Below are 19,178 nucleotides of genomic sequence, written 5' to 3'. Positions count from 1 at the left end.
TATTTTGATTTGTTTTTGTGGTCGACAGTTCATACCGGCAACAATGGCTAGGGTACTGACAGATGGCTCACGCGCACTCCATCATTCGATGAGTGGAGAGACGAAGGGCTGGCGGGCGAAGAGCTGCAACGGCGAATGTTACTTCCTTGTTGCCATAGCCGAAGAAAGGGGGTGGTTGAGATACTCCATCTTAACCCTTTGACTTGAAAGCCTGACCCACGAGGCAGTAAGGGGTGTAGGGTTCTGTTTTGGGGCTCTGTCACTAACCTGACTCAAAAGTCCCAACTGCGAATCAGTGGTTGTTAGAATCATCTTAACAGACCCTTCCAAGAGCCAATAACTCAATGGCCAAGCCCATTTGGCTTCCCAGAGCTGGACAGACCTAATGACGCAGAGAGTAATGCATTGCTGCTTCACTCCTAATGCGACTGCGCACAGCAACTTCTCTTTATCAGCACCAGAACTGTTGTTTTCGAAGTATTTTGACCGCATTTAATAATGTATCAGCGGTCACGGTCAATCTTTGGGCAATCGGAGTCTTCGATTTTTAAGGCCGACCTTTTCATGTCGCTCACAGACATCGACCGTGGATCAGATTTTGCTGTGAATTGTGGACCGTAGGTGGCTGAATCCCCGGACGATATAGGATCCGATCCATCCCCACACGGAAGGCAGTTTGTGCAAGGTAAGGTGAAGCAAGCTACATAACAGTAGCGAAGAGGTTGCACAGCTGGTTGATTTGCTTTGGTGTTGGATATACAAACTCATTGCACCGTCCAGTTGGACTGACTGCTAAGTGCATTTGTCATCGCTCAATGTGAGAAAAAATGCCACCATCGTATTTTTACTTCAGTCCGTTGTTTTGTTATATTACAGGTTGTTGCACCCCTACATTCACAAATGACCGATCAGCCAAGCTCCATCAAACAAGCGACCTCTGCACAGCGTGGAAACAATGTCACCAAGTCACCATATGACGATCGAAACTACAAATACACAAGCTTAAAAAATGGTCTTCGTGTGCTTCTTATCAACGATCCCGAAACAGAGAAAGCGGCAGCTTGTCTATCTTTGAATGTAGGTAGGTCACACGTTCATCTTAATACGAATTCGAAGTTTAGGCTCACTTTGCGACCCGCCACAGTTGCCAGGACTTGCTCATTTTTGTGAGCATATGATATTTTTGGGATCAGAGAAGTATCCACAAGAACACACGTACACAAAGTATGTTTCCGAACACGGAGGACAATGCAGTGCCTGCACCAAATCTGACGAAACTTCCTTTTCCTTCGAAATAAAGGAAAATCACCTTACCAAAGCACTAGATATGTTCGCTAATTTTTTCATCAGACCACTGTTTACGGAATCGGCAACAGAACGTGAGGTACATATGTTTGTTATACTGTGTATTATTTTTATGTAATATACAAGAGCTATTCGGAGTAGTATTGGGCACTGTTTACCTCCCGCCTAAAAGACTGTATACAGTGGTCTTATGCGACCTAGTCTAAGTAGTTTCTTGTAGAGAAGGGGGTCAGTTAAAGAGAATCGGTCGAGGTCTTTCTGGTGGCTGAATGGTTCTCTCATCATCCCGTCAATTTTTGAAGGAATCCGCTATATCTTTGCACTCCAAAGTATTCCTTCTTTAGTGCTTGACATATTTCTAAAACAGCCCATTATTCTTTACGGAAACCAGCTGGTTGAGGTGCGTACTAGATAGCTTTTGCGTGCTCTAGAAACCTGTCTGCTGTTCTTTAAAATTCCTTGTTTTATTCTCATCTCAATTGTTTGATTTTTGGTCCTCAGCTTCGTCTGATTTTGTCATTCAGCATTCGAAATACAACCCATTATTCATGAAAGAGATAGTTCTAAGCGGCACACCTTGTACCTTGGCAGATGCTATTCGTAGCTCTGCAATCAAAGTTGAGTGGTTCGTCACAAGATTAGATGTCGAAGAAAATTTTATCTTCAATTTAAAACTTGAAAGTGTGTTCAGATATAAGCAGGAGACGACATATAGCAGCAATATGAGCACCATTTTCAGTCTGTCATCCTAGTTTTGGTTGACTGTTTCGGCGATTGATTTTCGACGATGGTGTCGTTGTCAGTGATAGCGATAGTGAGGCTGACGTCAGCGAGGAAACGACGATGGTGAAGTGACTGATGCCAGTGACAATGGTGAACAGAGGGGTTTGGAGTAAATAGCTACAGATCAGTATGGTAAGTTAGTACGAGCTTTCGTATCAGCTGGAACATCACCAAAGCCTGGCACTGAATACACATAGAATCCAGCCTTTTTTGCATGGCCTCACGCTTATGACGAAGGATATCCTTTAGGGACTAGTCGAATTGGGACGAATAGGAAGAAGTTACTGCCATCATGTTCTCAATAGAGTCCTAGAGTGTGAAAGTGTAGTCAGAAGCTTTCTGATGAAAGGAATTTTTGCATGGTTAGAGAGACGTTGTCAGATATGGCCTAGTCGCGCTTTCACTGGCGCTCGTACATTCAAGCTGTTACCTTCAATGCATAGTTCCCTTCCTGATTTCCCAATAAAAGTTCCACTGGCATCCCTGTATCTATGCAACAGTCATATCAGCTACCATCTGTAATGGATAGCTATCTGCTCAACCTCTGCAAATTATCTGCAAACTATCGAAACTGTCAACTATGACCACTGCACAGCAAGTAGGCGGTTTTTATATCTGATGATGACGATACTTGATATTCTGTGGTTCAGCCCTACCTTTGACTTGCTAGGAAGACAGTATCCCCCACGCTGCTTATAGCTCTGAAGGATAGTATCTGGATTAAGTCATGGCCAGTAAATCAGTAAGCAGCCTAACCACCCCTATTGGTTTTCATCAGTTCTGGTGTTGAGAGCACGGAGGACTAGCTAGTAAGATTAAAATGGTGTGGATTCATCCCAATCTCCCTGGACTGTCCATCACCCTTTTGAAATTTCGTCACAAACTGCTAGTCCCTAATCCGCTTTCACAATCCTTTAGATCAACGCCATTCAGGTGGAACATGAAAAGAACTCTTGCAACGACACACGCCGGTTGTATCAGCTAGAACGCTATTTGTCACTACCAGGACATGACTATTCCCGCTTCATGTCAGGCAACCGGTTTTCTCTTTTTCAATCCGCATGTGCTCGTGGGATGAACCTACAGGAGCAGTTGCTAAAGTTTTATAGGAAATGGTATTCGGCCAATTTGATGGCTCTGGTCGTTCTTGGATCGGGTAAGTTATCCGGTGGAAGTTTGTTGGAGTCTTTTTCTACATCCGGTGATTCAGTGTCATGGTATATACTAACAACCCAATACCCAACTCAACAGACAAAAACATTAGTTGCAAGGCTCATGGTGACAATAGTCTCTTCGAACGGCACTTGCTGGTTGTAACGATATCCTACGTCAGTCCCCTCAGTTTGTTTGATGATGCAGCGCTCTTTCAACAGAGTTCACTTCGGACAGTCTGCTGCCGTAGAGTCTGTGACAGTGGTTCTCGTTAGCCACTATCTAATATGCCTTTCCACTCATGGATGACTGAATATCCCGTCACTTTTATGTAAAGATCATTGTATTGGACATAAATTCCCGGGACGGCAAGGTTAGGTCTCAAGTCGCATGCAATATGGTGCCATGCTGATCACCCTTGTTTCAGTATTTTTTGTTTCTTAACCACCAGTAATGTATACAACACCCAAGAAAATGCATCGAAAATGATATTTTTCCTTCGCGGACGATAAGACACTTAAGAGCAGTATCCTTGAGAAGTTATGGGTCTTCATACTAAAATCTGAAGTTGCTTACTTGATTTAATGACCTTCAAATCATGTAGGTGATAATTTGGCCAGAAGCCCTTTCTGGTATGCTGTTCTAGTGCGCTTACCTGGATCAACACCCGATGGATCCACCCTGCAGTCCTGACGATCCTTGCAAGCGTCCCATGCGCAATGTTCATCGATTTGCTCCGTCCAAATCCCAGTATAAAGTGTGTGTTTAGTTTCTAGAGAAAGGTCTGCTGGAGATGGGGACTACTTAAACGGATTATATTCTGATTTGCAAACCCTCCGGCCATTCATTTGACTTGGTGCCGATTGTTTTCAGAACCGTAAGACTCACCAAAAGCTTCGGTTTCTAATAACTAGGGAAAAACCCCGTACCACTATTGGCAGCGTACCTTTCAGAAGTCAGTGTGATTCTTCACATATTACTCCTTCCAGAATTCCCGAGATTCATCTTCAGAACTGGTGGGTTTATCGTCGATCACTTTCTGGCCTCACGTCCAGCTTTGAGTGTTTCGGGACAGTGCAAGCAATTTATCTACTTATCTACAAGCCGGTATTACTTTGGATAAATAATGGCGATTTTTCTGCGTACGTACCCATTTTTGGTTATGACTAACTAACTTCCTCTCTTTTTAGAACCTGTTGAGAAACTAGAAGCCATGGTTCGCGACACATTCTCGCTAATCCCGAACTTCGATGTCGATGTCCCTGAGTGGGAGGACTCCCCATGGGTTGAAGTTGTTTTGAAAGTAAGGAACTCGCAATGCAACTTAGTGCGCTTTTTCCTTCAAAGTTAGCTTATCAGAAAGACGAATCTCTTCTCTATTCCATCAATCATGATGCTAATGTGTCCATACTTTGGCTTACTTGGCAACGAGTATACAAGTTAACGACACTCAGTCATACACTTTTCGAGTCTATTTATGAGACGAAAGGAAACTGACGGACGTTATTCTGCATGAAGATACTGTGGACTTGTGTCGTTCATCAGCGGGACGAAGGCTAAGTAACGGTGGTTTTCTCGATCCGTGTGGTGTCAAAAAATGTACACAGCGATAGACATGTGTCCGACCATGATCNTAAGTAAAGTAACGTGTGGTGTCAAAAAATGTACACAGCGATAGACATGTGTCCGACCATGATCTTATGACGCAACTTAGAATGTGCAATACCTTAGCATGAATTTTTTATTTTGATTGTGTTCCTGTTCTTTCCAGACCTCTGTATTTATGCCGCTCGAATGTTTTTCGTCGTGAAAACGTACGGTTTTTGAGGCTTGAAGTTACTGTACTTTTAAAGCAGGTCGTTCGTTAGTGCCAGCCTGGTTAAACGCAATAAAAATTCGTTTTTTGGGTCTTCAGGAAAACAATCAAAACCAGTGGAGAATTTACCGGATTTCGAGTGCTTTGACCAGCCAATATCCTTACATGATAAGACAGGGGTTCGAAGAACATAGCTAGCTAAATCCCATAACCGTGATGAAAGAAAAGGTTTGCTCAGTTTAGTACATTTACGTAGCACAATCTGGGAAGGCAGTCGAATTTGTGAGTTTTTACGGTTGTTCCAAATGGAAAATTACAGCTGTATGATTAACCTAACTTATAGTATCATGAATGATTTGCTAAAACAAAACCAAAATGTGTGACGTTGGCCGTATCCATACAGCAGTTTCTCGCGGACGATCAAGCTACTCCTATTAAGACGCAACTACTTCGTCGAGTAGAGCCGTGAGAATTGATTGCTCCGACAATCCACCGTGTTCTACAATAAGTATGTCTAGGCTTTTGCCTAGCTCTCGCAGTCAGCAATGAAACTTACTGCAGATGGTTTGTTTTTATTAAATGTTCGTTCATGTCCCGAGTATTATGCTCAGTGGCACTTCTTGTGTGACTGAAGGAGCTACAAACACTTTATATATACAGTACTTGCCAAACTCCCGCGAACTAGTCTGGATGTGCTGTGATGTACCAGATGTGAACCACAATCCGATCACGGCTTGGTACAGCCACGTTGTGAGTTTAGCAGGTTGTGCAATCTTTTTTTCTAAACCAGCACCAAAATCCTCTTGTCCGACGCTTCGTACTTGCACTCGTATCTGCTGGGTTATACTTGAAAGAACTCGCTCGTGTAATGAACCTGTGGGTCGTTCGAGAGCCCTTCGGTGCTCCCGTATGGCTTCGCGATGTACGAGGCATCATCATTGTTGGCAACACTACAAGCAGTAAATGGGTATTCAGTGCCCTTACCACTGCTAGAGGGAGTAGTCCTCATCCTTTCAACAGCAGTTGTAAAGTTGCACATCAGTTTGAAAGCTATACAGTGAAAATCATGCGAAACAAGTTCATGGAACACACAACATTTTCCTTACAATGTCTTGTGTTCCAGAAAAAAATTTACATGACTCCACTCACGGAGCTGAATCAACTCCACCTTATGTGGCCTATCGAGGATTACACAGATATGTATGCATCTCGGGTGAGTCTTTGAAATATTCCGATAAGTTTCTTTCCGCTTATGGTTTGTGATTGAGGGGCTGTTGGATATTTGGCTTTTTCATTTCCGGTTACAGCAAACTTGTATGCCTCTAGATTTTTAGAAAACAGTATGCATTAGTTGGTGTTTTATACAGATTTTACTGACCCTAGCTTTTGAAGTTGGAACCCAGCAGAGTTTTGAGACTTTCATTTTGGGCGTGACCTCGTAACCAAATGATTTGCACGCCGTTCGTCTAAAAGTGGTTGAAGTCCCGGAAATACTCTCAAGATAGGCAGCGTGTGTCAGTTGACTCCGACCTCACTTCTTTTGCGCCTTGGCTTAAGTTCCCAAGTAACCAGTATTTGTTTAGTCATTTACTCCAACTTGATGGCCTCTTCACAAGTTCCTGGAGTGGGATAAACGTAATGGACTTCTGCAACTTTGCTAGAAACCGATCACCGGTGGAGTACTCCGAGTGCCAGTGAACAGATTTATCGGAAATCGGTGGTCGAAATGTGTACATACATTTGCGATAACTACAAACCCCATATTTATACTGTTTTGCTGACATACTAGTGCTCATTGGTGTCCCGCGATTCAAACAGACTGGAAACATGCTGAATAGTCACCGTGGGATGATTGCTTCGACTAGCTAGAAAATGGTTTCTAAGTGAAAGACGGAACAATACACGAAACATTTTTTATCCGTCATCCGACTAAGATCTTGTCTTGCAACGAGGTATTAATATTCAGATCGCGAGGATGATAAAGTTGATTCGTGATGTAGCTTGGTGTTTTGTCGCAAGGATATTGGTCAAGCACAGCTATGACCTGTATATTTTCAACGAAGATCATGTTTATCAAACCCTAATCTATTGCTTATTCGCAGGGATCAAGAGACTGGGTATTTGGAAGGAGAAATGCACTTTGTTAGGAAGTAGTCTTCATCTTTAAAGTACATTCATTAGATGAATAAACATTAGAATTGGCACAAGAGTGCTATCTTACACTTGAAAATTTGGTTCCACTCGATGCAGTCCGTTTCTTTCTCTAATTTTCGTTTCCCATCCAATACTGAAACAGCGCACACCATAGAACGCCCCAGTGTATTGATTTGCTGTATCACGGAATACTGAACTGATTACCAGAGACCCAGGGGTGATCGTCCACTGAGTAAGCTGGACCTTGTTTGGCAGTTTTCAGTAACAGGAAGTGAGCAGATAGCTGAGATGCATGTGAAACTGGGACATCACAGTGGACCACGGACCCTAATAGTAAGAATGAACTTTAAGAGAGCATAAACTGGCATGGAAGGTTGGTACATTGTGCAAATGCGGTTGCTGGTTTTTTTTGGGGCGCTTTCTTTGATACATATAGTTTTCATGTAACTGCATGACAGATTAGCGACTGAACCCAAGGAGCTAGGTTGTTGTATCGTGTATGACCCCTATAGGTTGGTTGTTCCTCTGCTTCACGGACAACAGCATGAGGTAACTAAGGATTACATATATATTTGCTTATCGTTGAACCCTTTGGGATCAAACTTTCTCAAATCTGAGAACCCGGTTTCACCAGTTTGTTGCTGAAAAAGTCAAAGTGAAACGCTTGCCCCCTGTATATACTTTCGGAACATTGCTACTGAAACCATTTGTAAAGCCTAATTGTTTACCATTGAAGTGTACACTTGAAGGCGGTGTAGTAATATAATGAGCCAGAAAGTCATTTTTCAGTTAGAATTACTACCAAAAATTTTACATTTTCCTCTTAGCCAACTGCGTACGTCACTCACTTGCTTGGTCATGAAGGTCATGGAAGCCTTTTGAGTATGCTGAAAAAGTTAGGCTGGGTAAACCGATTATCCTGCGGCGTAAGTCGCCCTGGAAAAGGATTTGCTTCGATCATCCTTAGCATGGATCTTACTGAGAATGGCTTGGGTACGTCGGTGGTTTGTTTGATTTCGGCAAACTCTGTTACTTTCACGGAGCTATATTTGGTTTACCTGGCTTTGTTTACGACGTGAATTTGTTCACAGGTCCATTTTACACTTCTTTTTAATGCAATGTCTTGTGCCTTGCTGCTGTCTAGGTCATGCTGATGACATTGTCACAAAAGTGTATCAGTATCTAAAAATGCTCCGCAGTCAGGAACCTCAAGAGTGGATTTTCCTCGAAAACCAAGTAAGTACTCCTTGGTATATTCTTACTAAGGAATGTGCTACGATGCACTGATGATGTCTTCTCAATTAAGTTGTCCAACTGAGTGAACAGTACAATGACTAAGTGACCATTTCATGAATCCGCTATTCATCACAGTATTTCTTCGGTTTGAGTCTTCCGTATGAGGATTCCCGACCGAATACGGTTATCACCCTCCTCCACAACACGTCGACAACGAACACCGGCGTTTCACCATCGTACAATTCTGAGTTCACTTGAAACCATTTTTACGGAAAACGAATGGGAGGATGAGTGTAGGAACTTAGTGGTTGTGTTGCGCCACAACTAGGAAACCTCTACAATCTTCAGTCTTTATGCGTTCACCCGTAATCGATGTTTGGTTGTCCTACTTCAAATAGGTGTTCACCAAGCATCGTCCTTGCTTCGATGTTGGATGTTTCCACTAGACGAAATACGTTGAAAAAATTTCGCTCTAATGTATAATCCTTTTAAGCCCAACCGAGTACTAGTTTTGTTGTGGGATAGTGAAGCATCAATGCCATCGTGGAATTTGCTTTTTGTAACTATATTATTGTCTCATAGTTAAAACACACTAGAAGTGGCTGAATTTTTTTGCTTTACAATGTAACAACCAACAGAATTCTTTCGTTATCATGTTGTTGATTTGATTATTTGATAATACATTGAACGCACACAAATTAATGTTGATGCACTTATTCGGGACCTTAAATGATTCTCTACATCAGAGACAAAAATGTACATTTCTGCCGGGGATTTTGGCCCCAATTCTACTGAAGCGCAGAACAAACTCTCACCAAATTTTAGCTATAACATTGGATGTTTTCACAGAAGCGTTGATTAAATTAGGTATGACAGTTGCTGGGCTGCGTTTTCCGAATATATACACTAAAGCAGTCGGAACTAATCATCGCCTTCAGTTCTTGTACGTTGGTCAGCATTTTTTACATACGTTGTTTATTTTCTCGCTGCTTGTAAACGGTTTACCTCAAGTAAGAAATACTGTATAGAAAAATTAAGACTTTTAAAGCTAATTCCAGAAATCGTTGTAGTCTAGTGTTAGGAGTGAGCATTTATGAAAATAAAGTTTGGCCCAAAGAGCGGACGGTAGAATTACAGCTTTGATTGCGGAAACGGTTGTTTGTGTATTCACTAAACTGGAGTGTGGTGACTAGCCAAGATAAACCCCAAACGTAAAAGCAACCAGAGTTGATAACATACAAGACGCAACCAAGAAAGTTCAACTCACAGAACTGAGTTGTGCACTTCACGCACATCAAGTATGTTCACATGAAGAAGTTATACATGCCACTGGTCGATATGCTGGGAGTGGATGTGCAAGCTTCCCAGTGCTTGTTTGCCTACTGATTCTAGCTCCACTGTACTTATGACCATCTTACTAGGCTTATCATAGTTGTTTGCTTCTAAGGCGAACAGGTTCCATGGACTCGTCCTTATCCGTATGGTTCTTCCATCAAGCTTTTCTCATTTTTTTCACAGGCCTTAAACAACCTGCATTTCCGGTTCAAGGACAAAGAACCCCCGTACGAATACGTCGTTCAACTGGCTACAAATCTTCATGTAGGTAGTTTGGAAGGCTGAAAAGTAGACTAGTTTGGTGGCTATTTGTATACAGTTTTTATTCACATCCATCAGCCGGTAATAAATCATAAAACTGATAAAACCAATTCGGTGAATTGTCACCTAAATGTATCCTTATTTTGCGTCGTTTTATTTTTTATATATCACGCAAAAATCCATAAATGTTCATCAGTGCGAACGAACCGCTGTGATTGAAGATGAATAACAAGTGAACTTTGACTGTGTCACTTTGATTTATAATAGTTCTGATACAGAATCTCCCTTGTAAGACGATAAATGGTCTAACCACAATCGATTTTTGGCCGAAGTCTGTCTTACACACGCTACTCGTTTAGCTGTTCCCACCTGAAAATGGTGAACAGGCTTCTGGTCCCACAGGGAATGCATGGAGCATTCCAACCATATATATTGAGTAATCTGAAGCAGAGGTGCAAATCAGATCTAGTAATCCGACACATACAGTCGCACCGCTTCGCATGCGCTTCATATCTTCAAGTTCCATTCCAAAGCCTTCATGCTTGCGACTGAACTGATCGGTGTGGTAGGTAAATTCACTGAACTGACCAGCTGCACAATTTTTGTGACGTTTGAAATCACTCCCCACATCAGGAAATTCACGGTGCTTTCTGCCCATATCTTACATTCGTGTTGCTGCGATGTTGTCAGCTGGTCTGTCGGTGACGGTTTAGGACGTTTTTAATTATCCATACCTCTCCATGCTAATTAAAGTGATTCGCTTATAGGGTGTTTAATTGTCGATAAATTCAAAGCCTTGGTGTGTCTATGTGTTAAGAATATTTGATAGCCTTTAGACAAAAAATCTTTTCCACAGTCGACAAGCCAGTCATTTAAGCCTTTAAACAAGTAGTTTTTCAGCCTTGGTTGGTCAAAATGACCTAGTTACTGATGAGACCAGGAAAATTATTCATTAATAAACGCGGATTCAAGAAGTGCAGGGTGATGATTGCGCATGAATCGCGTCCTAAGCAGATTTATTCATATCAGCCTATTGGCCATTGGGTATGCATCCTACCGTAACCAGAAGCTCTGTTTTATTTTGTTATATCTGCTGATTCATCTGTGGTGAGATTTATTCATATCAGCCTATTGGCCATTGGGTATGCATCCTACCGTAACCAGAAGCTCTGTTTTATTTTGTTATATCTGCTGATTCGCCAATCTGTGGTGTCTGCAGCTGACCCGCTCCAGTGTTCAGTGCTTGAAAAAAAGACTCACAGAAGGGAACACAACAGCTATATTCCGAACAAGCGAGTGCGAGAGCATCGGTTCGTGCGAGTGCGAGAGCAAAAGTTACAACGGCCCCACGCCATTCAAAGAGGACTTTCTGGCATTGATCCAGGCTGTCTGATAGGCGCTGGTGAACACCCGTCAACATCGACTTGCCTCAATGAAGTACCTGAACGCTGATCATATTCGGTTGAGTGCATGAACACTTATCAGCTTTTGCTGAATTAATTGAATGATTGACTGGCCTGGATGCTTGTCGGCTGTCCTCTTGAGATTTTGGTGGAGCACTAGGTTCCGGGCGTTCTGAGGTTACTTTCAGGAATCTGACCTTCCTGACGTTCCTTCCAGACTTTCTGGTGTTCATTCATAGGATACTTCCGAAACGGTTGGAAAAAATTACCGTCCATAGTATGCATGGAACAACCAGAGAGTGCCTTTTGGACGAAATGTAGGAAACTGTCGCCCTACGTGTATGGCGATGCAACTTATTCAATCAGGATATTGTAGTTTTTGAAACTGTGGTAAATTACCCTCGTTAATGTATCAGATGTTTTCTTCATCTATGATAGTTTGCAAATTACATACAAAGTGCACTTCTACGAAATTCCTAAATCGGGTAGGTGGTACAACTTGAAAAATATCCGGTTGTCGGACTTAGGTCGTTGCTACTATTTTGCCACACAGATCGGATCTGGTGGGAGTACATAGACGTCAAACTGTATTGACTAGACAAGAATGGATTGACCGGTCTGGGGTGTGCCTTGGTCGTAAAAAAGCAGATCATCTGTGAGCTTTGGGGACATAGAAGTAGAATACTTATGCTACTGAAGCTCAGCTCACATAAACTGGCTACACAAATAATCTTCCAACTCGTGTCACACGCCTGAATGCGGAGCAGTTGTTAGATGCCAAATATTCAATGAACTATCTGATGAGTGGATCCAAGGATGGCTGTGCTACCTAATTTGGTGTCACTATTTTCCTCATAGTCTGTCGTACAATGAGCCTTACGTTGGGATGTATTGTTTATTGACATCGTAAATGACAAATATTCCCCTTTTTATCCAGCGATTTGCTCCCCAAGATGTCCTCCGCGGGCCATACCTGCTGAGGACTTTCGAACCTCAACTGATAAAGGACGTCCTTGGTTGCTTGCATGCTAGCAATTCTCGGTAAGCCTTTCTCGCGGTGCACAGATGTTAACTTTGAGAAGAAGCTTTTCGTGGACGGGTGAAGGTAACTTTATTGTAGTTTTATCGTAGTTTGCCCAAAAGTACTGTAACCTATAGGAACTGTTCCGAATGTGGACTCTTATTACACAAATCGGGCTCTTGTTTATCAACTCATAATTGAGTAACAATTACGCCATCTTGGCGGGATGACTAACGATTGCCTACGTTACCTGTCCCATAATTAGCTCCCATAAAGCACTCACCTCATTCATCAGGGGTTTTAATCTTCGTTAGACAGCTCATCGGGCTTCGTGGACTATCGCATTTTAGAAACTGGCAATAAATTTCCAGTGAATTTCAGGGTGAGCGGATTCCAGCGTCGTGTACTTACCTTCAAGTCTACTCTCTATCAACCTCTGCCAGAGTGGGTTTACAAAAGCGCACATCAAATGCATTATTTATCGTGATTTTATTGACGAAGGTCGTTAAGCCTTCCTGGAAGCATGCATACGTCACACCTTCATAAGATAGTAACAGAACATGCCAACATGACTAGTCCATTTTACTCGTACACCTGAGAAAAACAGAACAGACCTCATCAACATACTGAAGTACACTGTATCCTCATTGTTTTCTTGCTAACATTCACGTCTATACTTGATTATTCCGAAGGAGGGCTATACTGGACCCGAGCTCTTAATATAGTTCATCAGAATTGCATACCTATTCTTGCGCTAGCAAAACTTGAAATCCAGTCGTCCGATCGTCCTTCAGCACACGCTGGTTACCCAACTCCCGCCTGAGCAGTTTGTGTTGCTTCGCATGACCACTCAAACGACCACCCAGTTACTGTCCTGGTTACACCACCCTCTGGTATCTTGGATCTGTTTAGTCAGATAGTGCTACACACACTAAAACTTCCACACACCCACATTGCTTGTAAATAGCCGCGGGAATTCCGCGCTTCGCATCCACATCACTCGACTGAATGATCCTACCGCCCAGGCATCGGACATCAGGTTCTTGTACACTGCTCGCGTGTGTTGGTTCAGGAAAATCCAGCCTCCACAGACCAAGTAGCAGTTACACGCTTTCATCGTATATCAAACTGTCGAGAACCCGATTTCAGGCGCGGCCGAGAATTTGCACGGTGGACAAGACCTAGTGCGAACGGATTTCGAATACACGTTTTTTTGTCCCCCGATGTTTACCAACCAATAGTCGTGCTCGCAAATTCCCCAAATACCTACAACCAAATTACTGTGTACGTTTTCCTTAACTGTGATTCTAAACAGCCCTTAAACCGCAACTGTTATATTCCCAACATCCCAGTGTTCATTGAAATTTCATGACGGATACCTTTAGGCTTCTTCTACGTCTCAGGTAAAAAAAGTTCTCGGCTTTGTATCTTCTTCTTACTGGAAAAGTTTAAAAAGTGGAAGGGCATCAGCTTTACCGGATAATCGGATCACTTGAATATCCCCATGTGAGTGGGCTTACTGAGATCTATTTGTTTGTCTGTACCCGTTGGAATATCTGGCTGGGTCCTGTCCGGTCTCATAGTGCAGGCTGGCGGTCGAAGTTTCGAACACCTGGCTTGATTTCACGCAGCACTGTAGTACGCATTGTTTAATCAAATCGTCTATTTGATCTTTTAAACGGGTGCACAGGTTTTCTCAGATCGGTTGGTCATTCAACTATGAACTGACCAATTTACACATTAGGTTTGCTGTTGTACTCTCTGCTTTCGGACGCTGATGGCGTGGGTAGATACGGTGACCGTCCGACATAGTCGGCTGATGTCATCAGTGAATGAGACGTACGCGTATTCACAGCTACGCGTACGTTATTTTTGGTGCTACAGTGATTGCGGTTTTGCTTATCACTAACGTTGCTTTCACAAACCGCCCAGAATCAACCGATGGTCGGTATCCGTCGATTTACCACGGAATATTTATTGGGATCAGTTGACTGATGGAAAAACTAATCGGTGTAGACCATTTTTCCATATCCAATGATTTTTTCTCAACGGCACATTATAAGCAATTTACCCTTATCAGGTTCCATCTTGTAGAACCAACCAATAGTGCGTAGTCCGATTCATTTCTACTCTTTCTGCAGACTGTTCCTGGTCAGCCGATCGTATCAGGCCCACTGCAATGACATAGAACGGTGGTACAACACTCACTATCTACGCGTGGACATACCAGAAAAGACAATACAGGTAACGCACTCGTGTCCAATCTTCCCTCTCTCTACGAAATCTCTTGAAGCCGTCTTTGAATGATGGTGAATTATTGATTTGGTTTGTCAACAACTGTACACTGATAACATGCTGAATGTGCACCTGAGTTCACAAAACCTCCCTTAGTTCCGTCTGGTATGACGTGATACCAAGCTCTTACAAAGCTTGGCACCTTCAAATCAACTGCCAACTTCGAACAGATACACGAGTTAGCGCATCAGAAATTTCTGCTGAGAAAATGTGCTGATTATTGACTTGGTCTCTGAAGCGTAAGATTAGGAGAGTGCTTAGGCACAATTCCTTCTTTTTTGTTTCGTTCTTGGATCGACTACTGCTGCTCCAGAAATGAGTTTTTTCGCTGGACTGTAACCGACCTTTCTTTGGCAGATGATACGATTGACGTATGGAATTCTACCTGAATCGGTATCTGGAGAAACTTGGCTTCCTGCTGCTTTGGCGCCCACCCATACATGTGATTGTGGGAGAGAGGGCACTAAGTATGCTGGATGACACCTGATCCTCAGTCAAGGGTTAACTCTGCGCTTTCTCGACAAATTGCATGCGAGATTCTTCGGGCTTAGGTTCTGGCTGCCCAGCTCAAGAAGACTCCTCACTTTGGTCTGAACGACCGAGTGGTATCACAATCCTCAAACCAGCCGTGAACGAATTGTGTGTGTTGCATCGGACTGCTTCCATTCTCTAGAAATCTGTAGACGCTGTTCATTCTCATGTGACCTGACGGTGTCTGTTTAGCTTAGATGACTTCTGTCAACTGGCCGACGCCAGGTATCAGCAAATGACTTGCTGAATACACACTATTGGTTGTTGCTTTTTTTGGTAGCATGATGCATGTAATTTCAAGCTCTATCACTTGTTCATACACGCGGCTCATGTTCGGTCCGGTCTGGGTTTTCTGTACGGTAGTTATCAGTGTCGGCTTTCGCCGTTATGGCGGCAGATACAACGACACAACTGATTCCATCTTTCACGGTCACTCACTTGGATTGTCTTAAATACGGTGATAACACTGGGACTGAACCTGGCAATGAGACTTTCTCAGGCTCGGGTGATTTGTAAAGCAGGAATAAATCCAATCCCTCCATCACTTGCAAAATCATTCTGGCTCCTAGCTACCATGTCAACCGAAGGAAGGGCTAAGATACTTCCAGGTCGTCTAAACCCAGGCAGAAGCAGTCGGGTTCGAACCACGGACCTTCTGGCCAGTAAGCTAGCCTCCTAACAAATCAGCCGTCTTGAGCTAACGAATGATGAGGAATGGATGGATAGATCGGTCCAACACCCTGTTATCCCGTTTCACATGGAATTTGTCACTACAGCGAAACATGAGCAATCTTAGCAAAATCGAAACTTTTGCGTGTGCGTTTCGAGGAACTCTTACCGCGGTAAGAACATCGAATGGCACAACAGACCAGTATTACCATCACCTGATGAGGCACATGTTAACACGCGCGGGTATCTTTGGCCTGACCTGAAAATTACAGCTAATCAGCTCAAATTTCGAAGACAAAATGCGAATGCTTATTATCGGCCGCGTCAGCTACACTAGGAGGAGCTAATTCCGGCCGTTTGGTAGGATGCGGATACGTAGGTGTAGGACTGAAATTATGGCGGGAAACAAGTGACTTCTATGCTCCTATTGAACTCACTTCAAGAGCGCGACGAAAGATAGCATGAAAACGTTGAATTTTTCGAGCCACCCTTGAAATTCTACGACTAACACTCGTCCCATATGTGGGCATAATTTGCCTGAATTGCAACGAAAATCTACACTTGAACGGAAGGCCATTCAAAGATTCCAAGCCAGTTGTGCGCAACATGAAACTTGTAGACTGATTCGACCGGCTGGGTACTCGGCTAGACTAGACGGTTTGTCTTCCATTCTTTTTGGGGCAGACTGTCATGCACACATCTACCGGGTCAAACTAGTGCGTGCCACATTCCGCAAGCCTTTTTCCTACCTTTAGCAGTTCTTGTTTACTTGATAGTGTCATTAAGAAGTAACTTGTCAGAAAATGCGATACAAATACCAGGTTGTGGGGAACCGCACTCCAACGGTTGAATTGTATTCTGCGATTGTGTAATTATTACTGGGCGTCATAATGCACTGGAGCAACTGCCTCAGACAGAAAGTACTTACAAGCACGCGTCTCGCAGTAAACCTCTCAAGATCATGCGAACTACTTCAATAGGTGTCCCTTACCTTTACTAACCTGTTGCTGAACACATGTCGATAAAATATGGTCCGCAAATGTTCCAAGATTTCAGCTAGTATTACGATGTATTTTACCGAGCACTCTACTGTACTGTCTCACTGACCAATACCGGTGTTTCTGTTTTCATGACCATTTACAAAAGTTTTAATGACAAATCACATACACAAAGATTGATTTTCGAGATAAACTTGCTAACAGGCCTCTCTGCTTGTCAAAGACGAAATTCGATTCTACAGCCTACTAGCAAGAAGGTGGTTTTTGAGCGCTATCCAACATACAGTAGTCCCCATTAGACGGCGAGATAAGTAGTCCTGAATGACCTTGCCTTTTTGGACAGGGGGAAACTGCTTTTGTAATAACTGAAGAAGGCAGTAAAAGTGTCATGAATGTAATCATGTATGTATGTTTGTTATTTTTTACGACCTCACCTTTCGGACAGCCATTAGGATAAGGAATTCAATTGTCTGGTTGTGGTTTAGCAACGAATTTCTTGATGAGTCAATAGTGGTTCGTGACTTCTCTTTGTGCTGGTCACAGTTATGTGCTCCACCTTTCCTTTTCCCTCTATATTCGAAAGGCCTGGCAAAATGTGGAGTGTGACTTCGACATGACGTTACCGTCCGCAAATAAGTATATAGCAACTGACTTCACCATTTACCCGAGACCTAAAGATTTCTCAACTGTGGCCCCGGAATTGCTCATGAATACAGATCTCTCTCGTTTATGGTATTATCCGGACAGTTCATTTGGACTTCCAAAGGCATTTGTTACCTTTCACATTATCAGGTAAGTTTATCGTTTGCTGTTTGTCTTTTTTCCTGAACCCACTTCCTTTGACCCGTTTGCGTGCCCCCACCGGATTCACTTTCAGACTGAATGCAAGCCCATCTTAATCATTTCGTCAACAACCTTAGAGTTACAACCAAGTTTTAGGGTTCCCAATTAGGCTAATACCAATATCTTTCAGCTCCAAGGCCTATGTTGATCGGACTCATCACTCTGTTTTGTTTTGGAGTAAGGACCGAAGAATAAAAGGAGACTTTCAAAATTATCTATTAAGGTCGGTGACACCAAACTTGTTCAAAATCAGATTCGGATTTTCAGTCAGTTGAAAAACCCTCTGAACCGACTGGCATGCTGGTGTACGTCGGTTAATCGCTGAGCGGTTAGGCCATTCCTTTGTGTGAGGAATGAATTGGCCGCTGATAAAGCTGTTTTAGCGGAAGCTTAACACCTTGTGACCCACCCTAGAACACAAAATCTCTTGGCCGACACCTAAAAGATCTAGCTTGACTTAGCTGATTGGTTCTCCTCCTGCCTTAAATCTCAACTAACCTCGTTACCTAGTAACTTGGTCTGATGAAACTTTTGTGTCAAAAGCAAAACGTTGCCCGCCAATAAATCTACCGATTGTTACCAATCTTTTTCGAAAATAGATTTAAGATTATTTTGAACAGTAAGCGACGTTTTAGTTTGCTAATCATTTCATTCATGCTAATTAAAATTTGTCAGAATCAGATGCATCAGAATTGTCGAATGGCACCATCCGAAATACAGAGAGATTCTGTGCTGTGTTCTGATCAGTCAAAGGCCGTTTTAGCTTGAGTTGGAGGAAGCTTCATACTCGCGTCCCTCTTTTATTTTTACTTCTGTCAACTAGTACGTGCCATGAATTCAAGCGATCTGTGCTGTTGATGGGCTTATATCCCAGAGGGGTCGTCTGACAGTGTTTGCAGCTAAGTCATACAAACATGCACTCACTGTTTCACTATCGCTTATAGCGTGAAAATCCCTGCGACCCTATTCTCAACTGTGTCTTCATTTCGGGCATGTTCGGCGAAATTTTTCGTGTTCCTACGAGATTCCTTGGACATATTTCTTGTGTATTCACGCTATGACACCCCGAACTATTCCCTTACTCTACAACGGATTCGGAGGTGATCATTCTGTCTGCAAGTAATTACATTTCCTCACAGCAGTTTAAATCCGCCGATGCAGTACACTGGATCGGCTCAGTTCTGCTGTTTGATCGGATTGTCCGTTTCACGTGATTTCATTGAATGCAGTGGCTTTTATTATTGCTTGAACCCTGCTTCGCAGTTAAATACAAAGTGCCGCCAGCTCACATAGGCTCGCGAGGATAACCAAGTGCCATAATACTAAAATTAGCACCTTAATAAACGAGCAAATGACTCACATTTTGACTGTTTTGT

The 19,178-nt window shown here is 42.9% G+C and overlaps 1 protein-coding gene across 1 annotated transcript in view; it reads left to right on the top strand.

Moving 5' to 3' along the window:
• Nucleotides 1–876: 876 nt before the first annotated feature.
• The window catches only part of T265_04051 (hypothetical protein), a gene marked incomplete at both ends in the record, with an annotated part of 42,349 nt that continues 24,047 nt past the window's right edge, over nt 877–19,178 (top strand). The window contains 11 exons of the mRNA XM_009168686.1: nt 877–1,081; nt 1,122–1,384; nt 3,007–3,244; nt 4,431–4,543; nt 6,180–6,269; nt 8,038–8,203; nt 8,355–8,446; nt 9,965–10,045; nt 12,383–12,486; nt 14,608–14,710; nt 17,543–17,751. Coding sequence (XP_009166950.1) covers nt 901–1,081; nt 1,122–1,384; nt 3,007–3,244; nt 4,431–4,543; nt 6,180–6,269; nt 8,038–8,203; nt 8,355–8,446; nt 9,965–10,045; nt 12,383–12,486; nt 14,608–14,710; nt 17,543–17,751 — 1,640 coding nt within the window. The remainder of the gene's footprint in view (nt 1,082–1,121; nt 1,385–3,006; nt 3,245–4,430; nt 4,544–6,179; nt 6,270–8,037; nt 8,204–8,354; nt 8,447–9,964; nt 10,046–12,382; nt 12,487–14,607; nt 14,711–17,542; nt 17,752–19,178) is intronic.

Source organism: Opisthorchis viverrini, assembly GCF_000715545.1.
Source record: "Opisthorchis viverrini unplaced genomic scaffold opera_v5_63, whole genome shotgun sequence".
NCBI classification, from domain to species: Eukaryota; Metazoa; Platyhelminthes; class Trematoda; order Opisthorchiida; family Opisthorchiidae; genus Opisthorchis; species Opisthorchis viverrini.
This window is presented reverse-complemented; position numbering and strand designations above follow the sequence as displayed.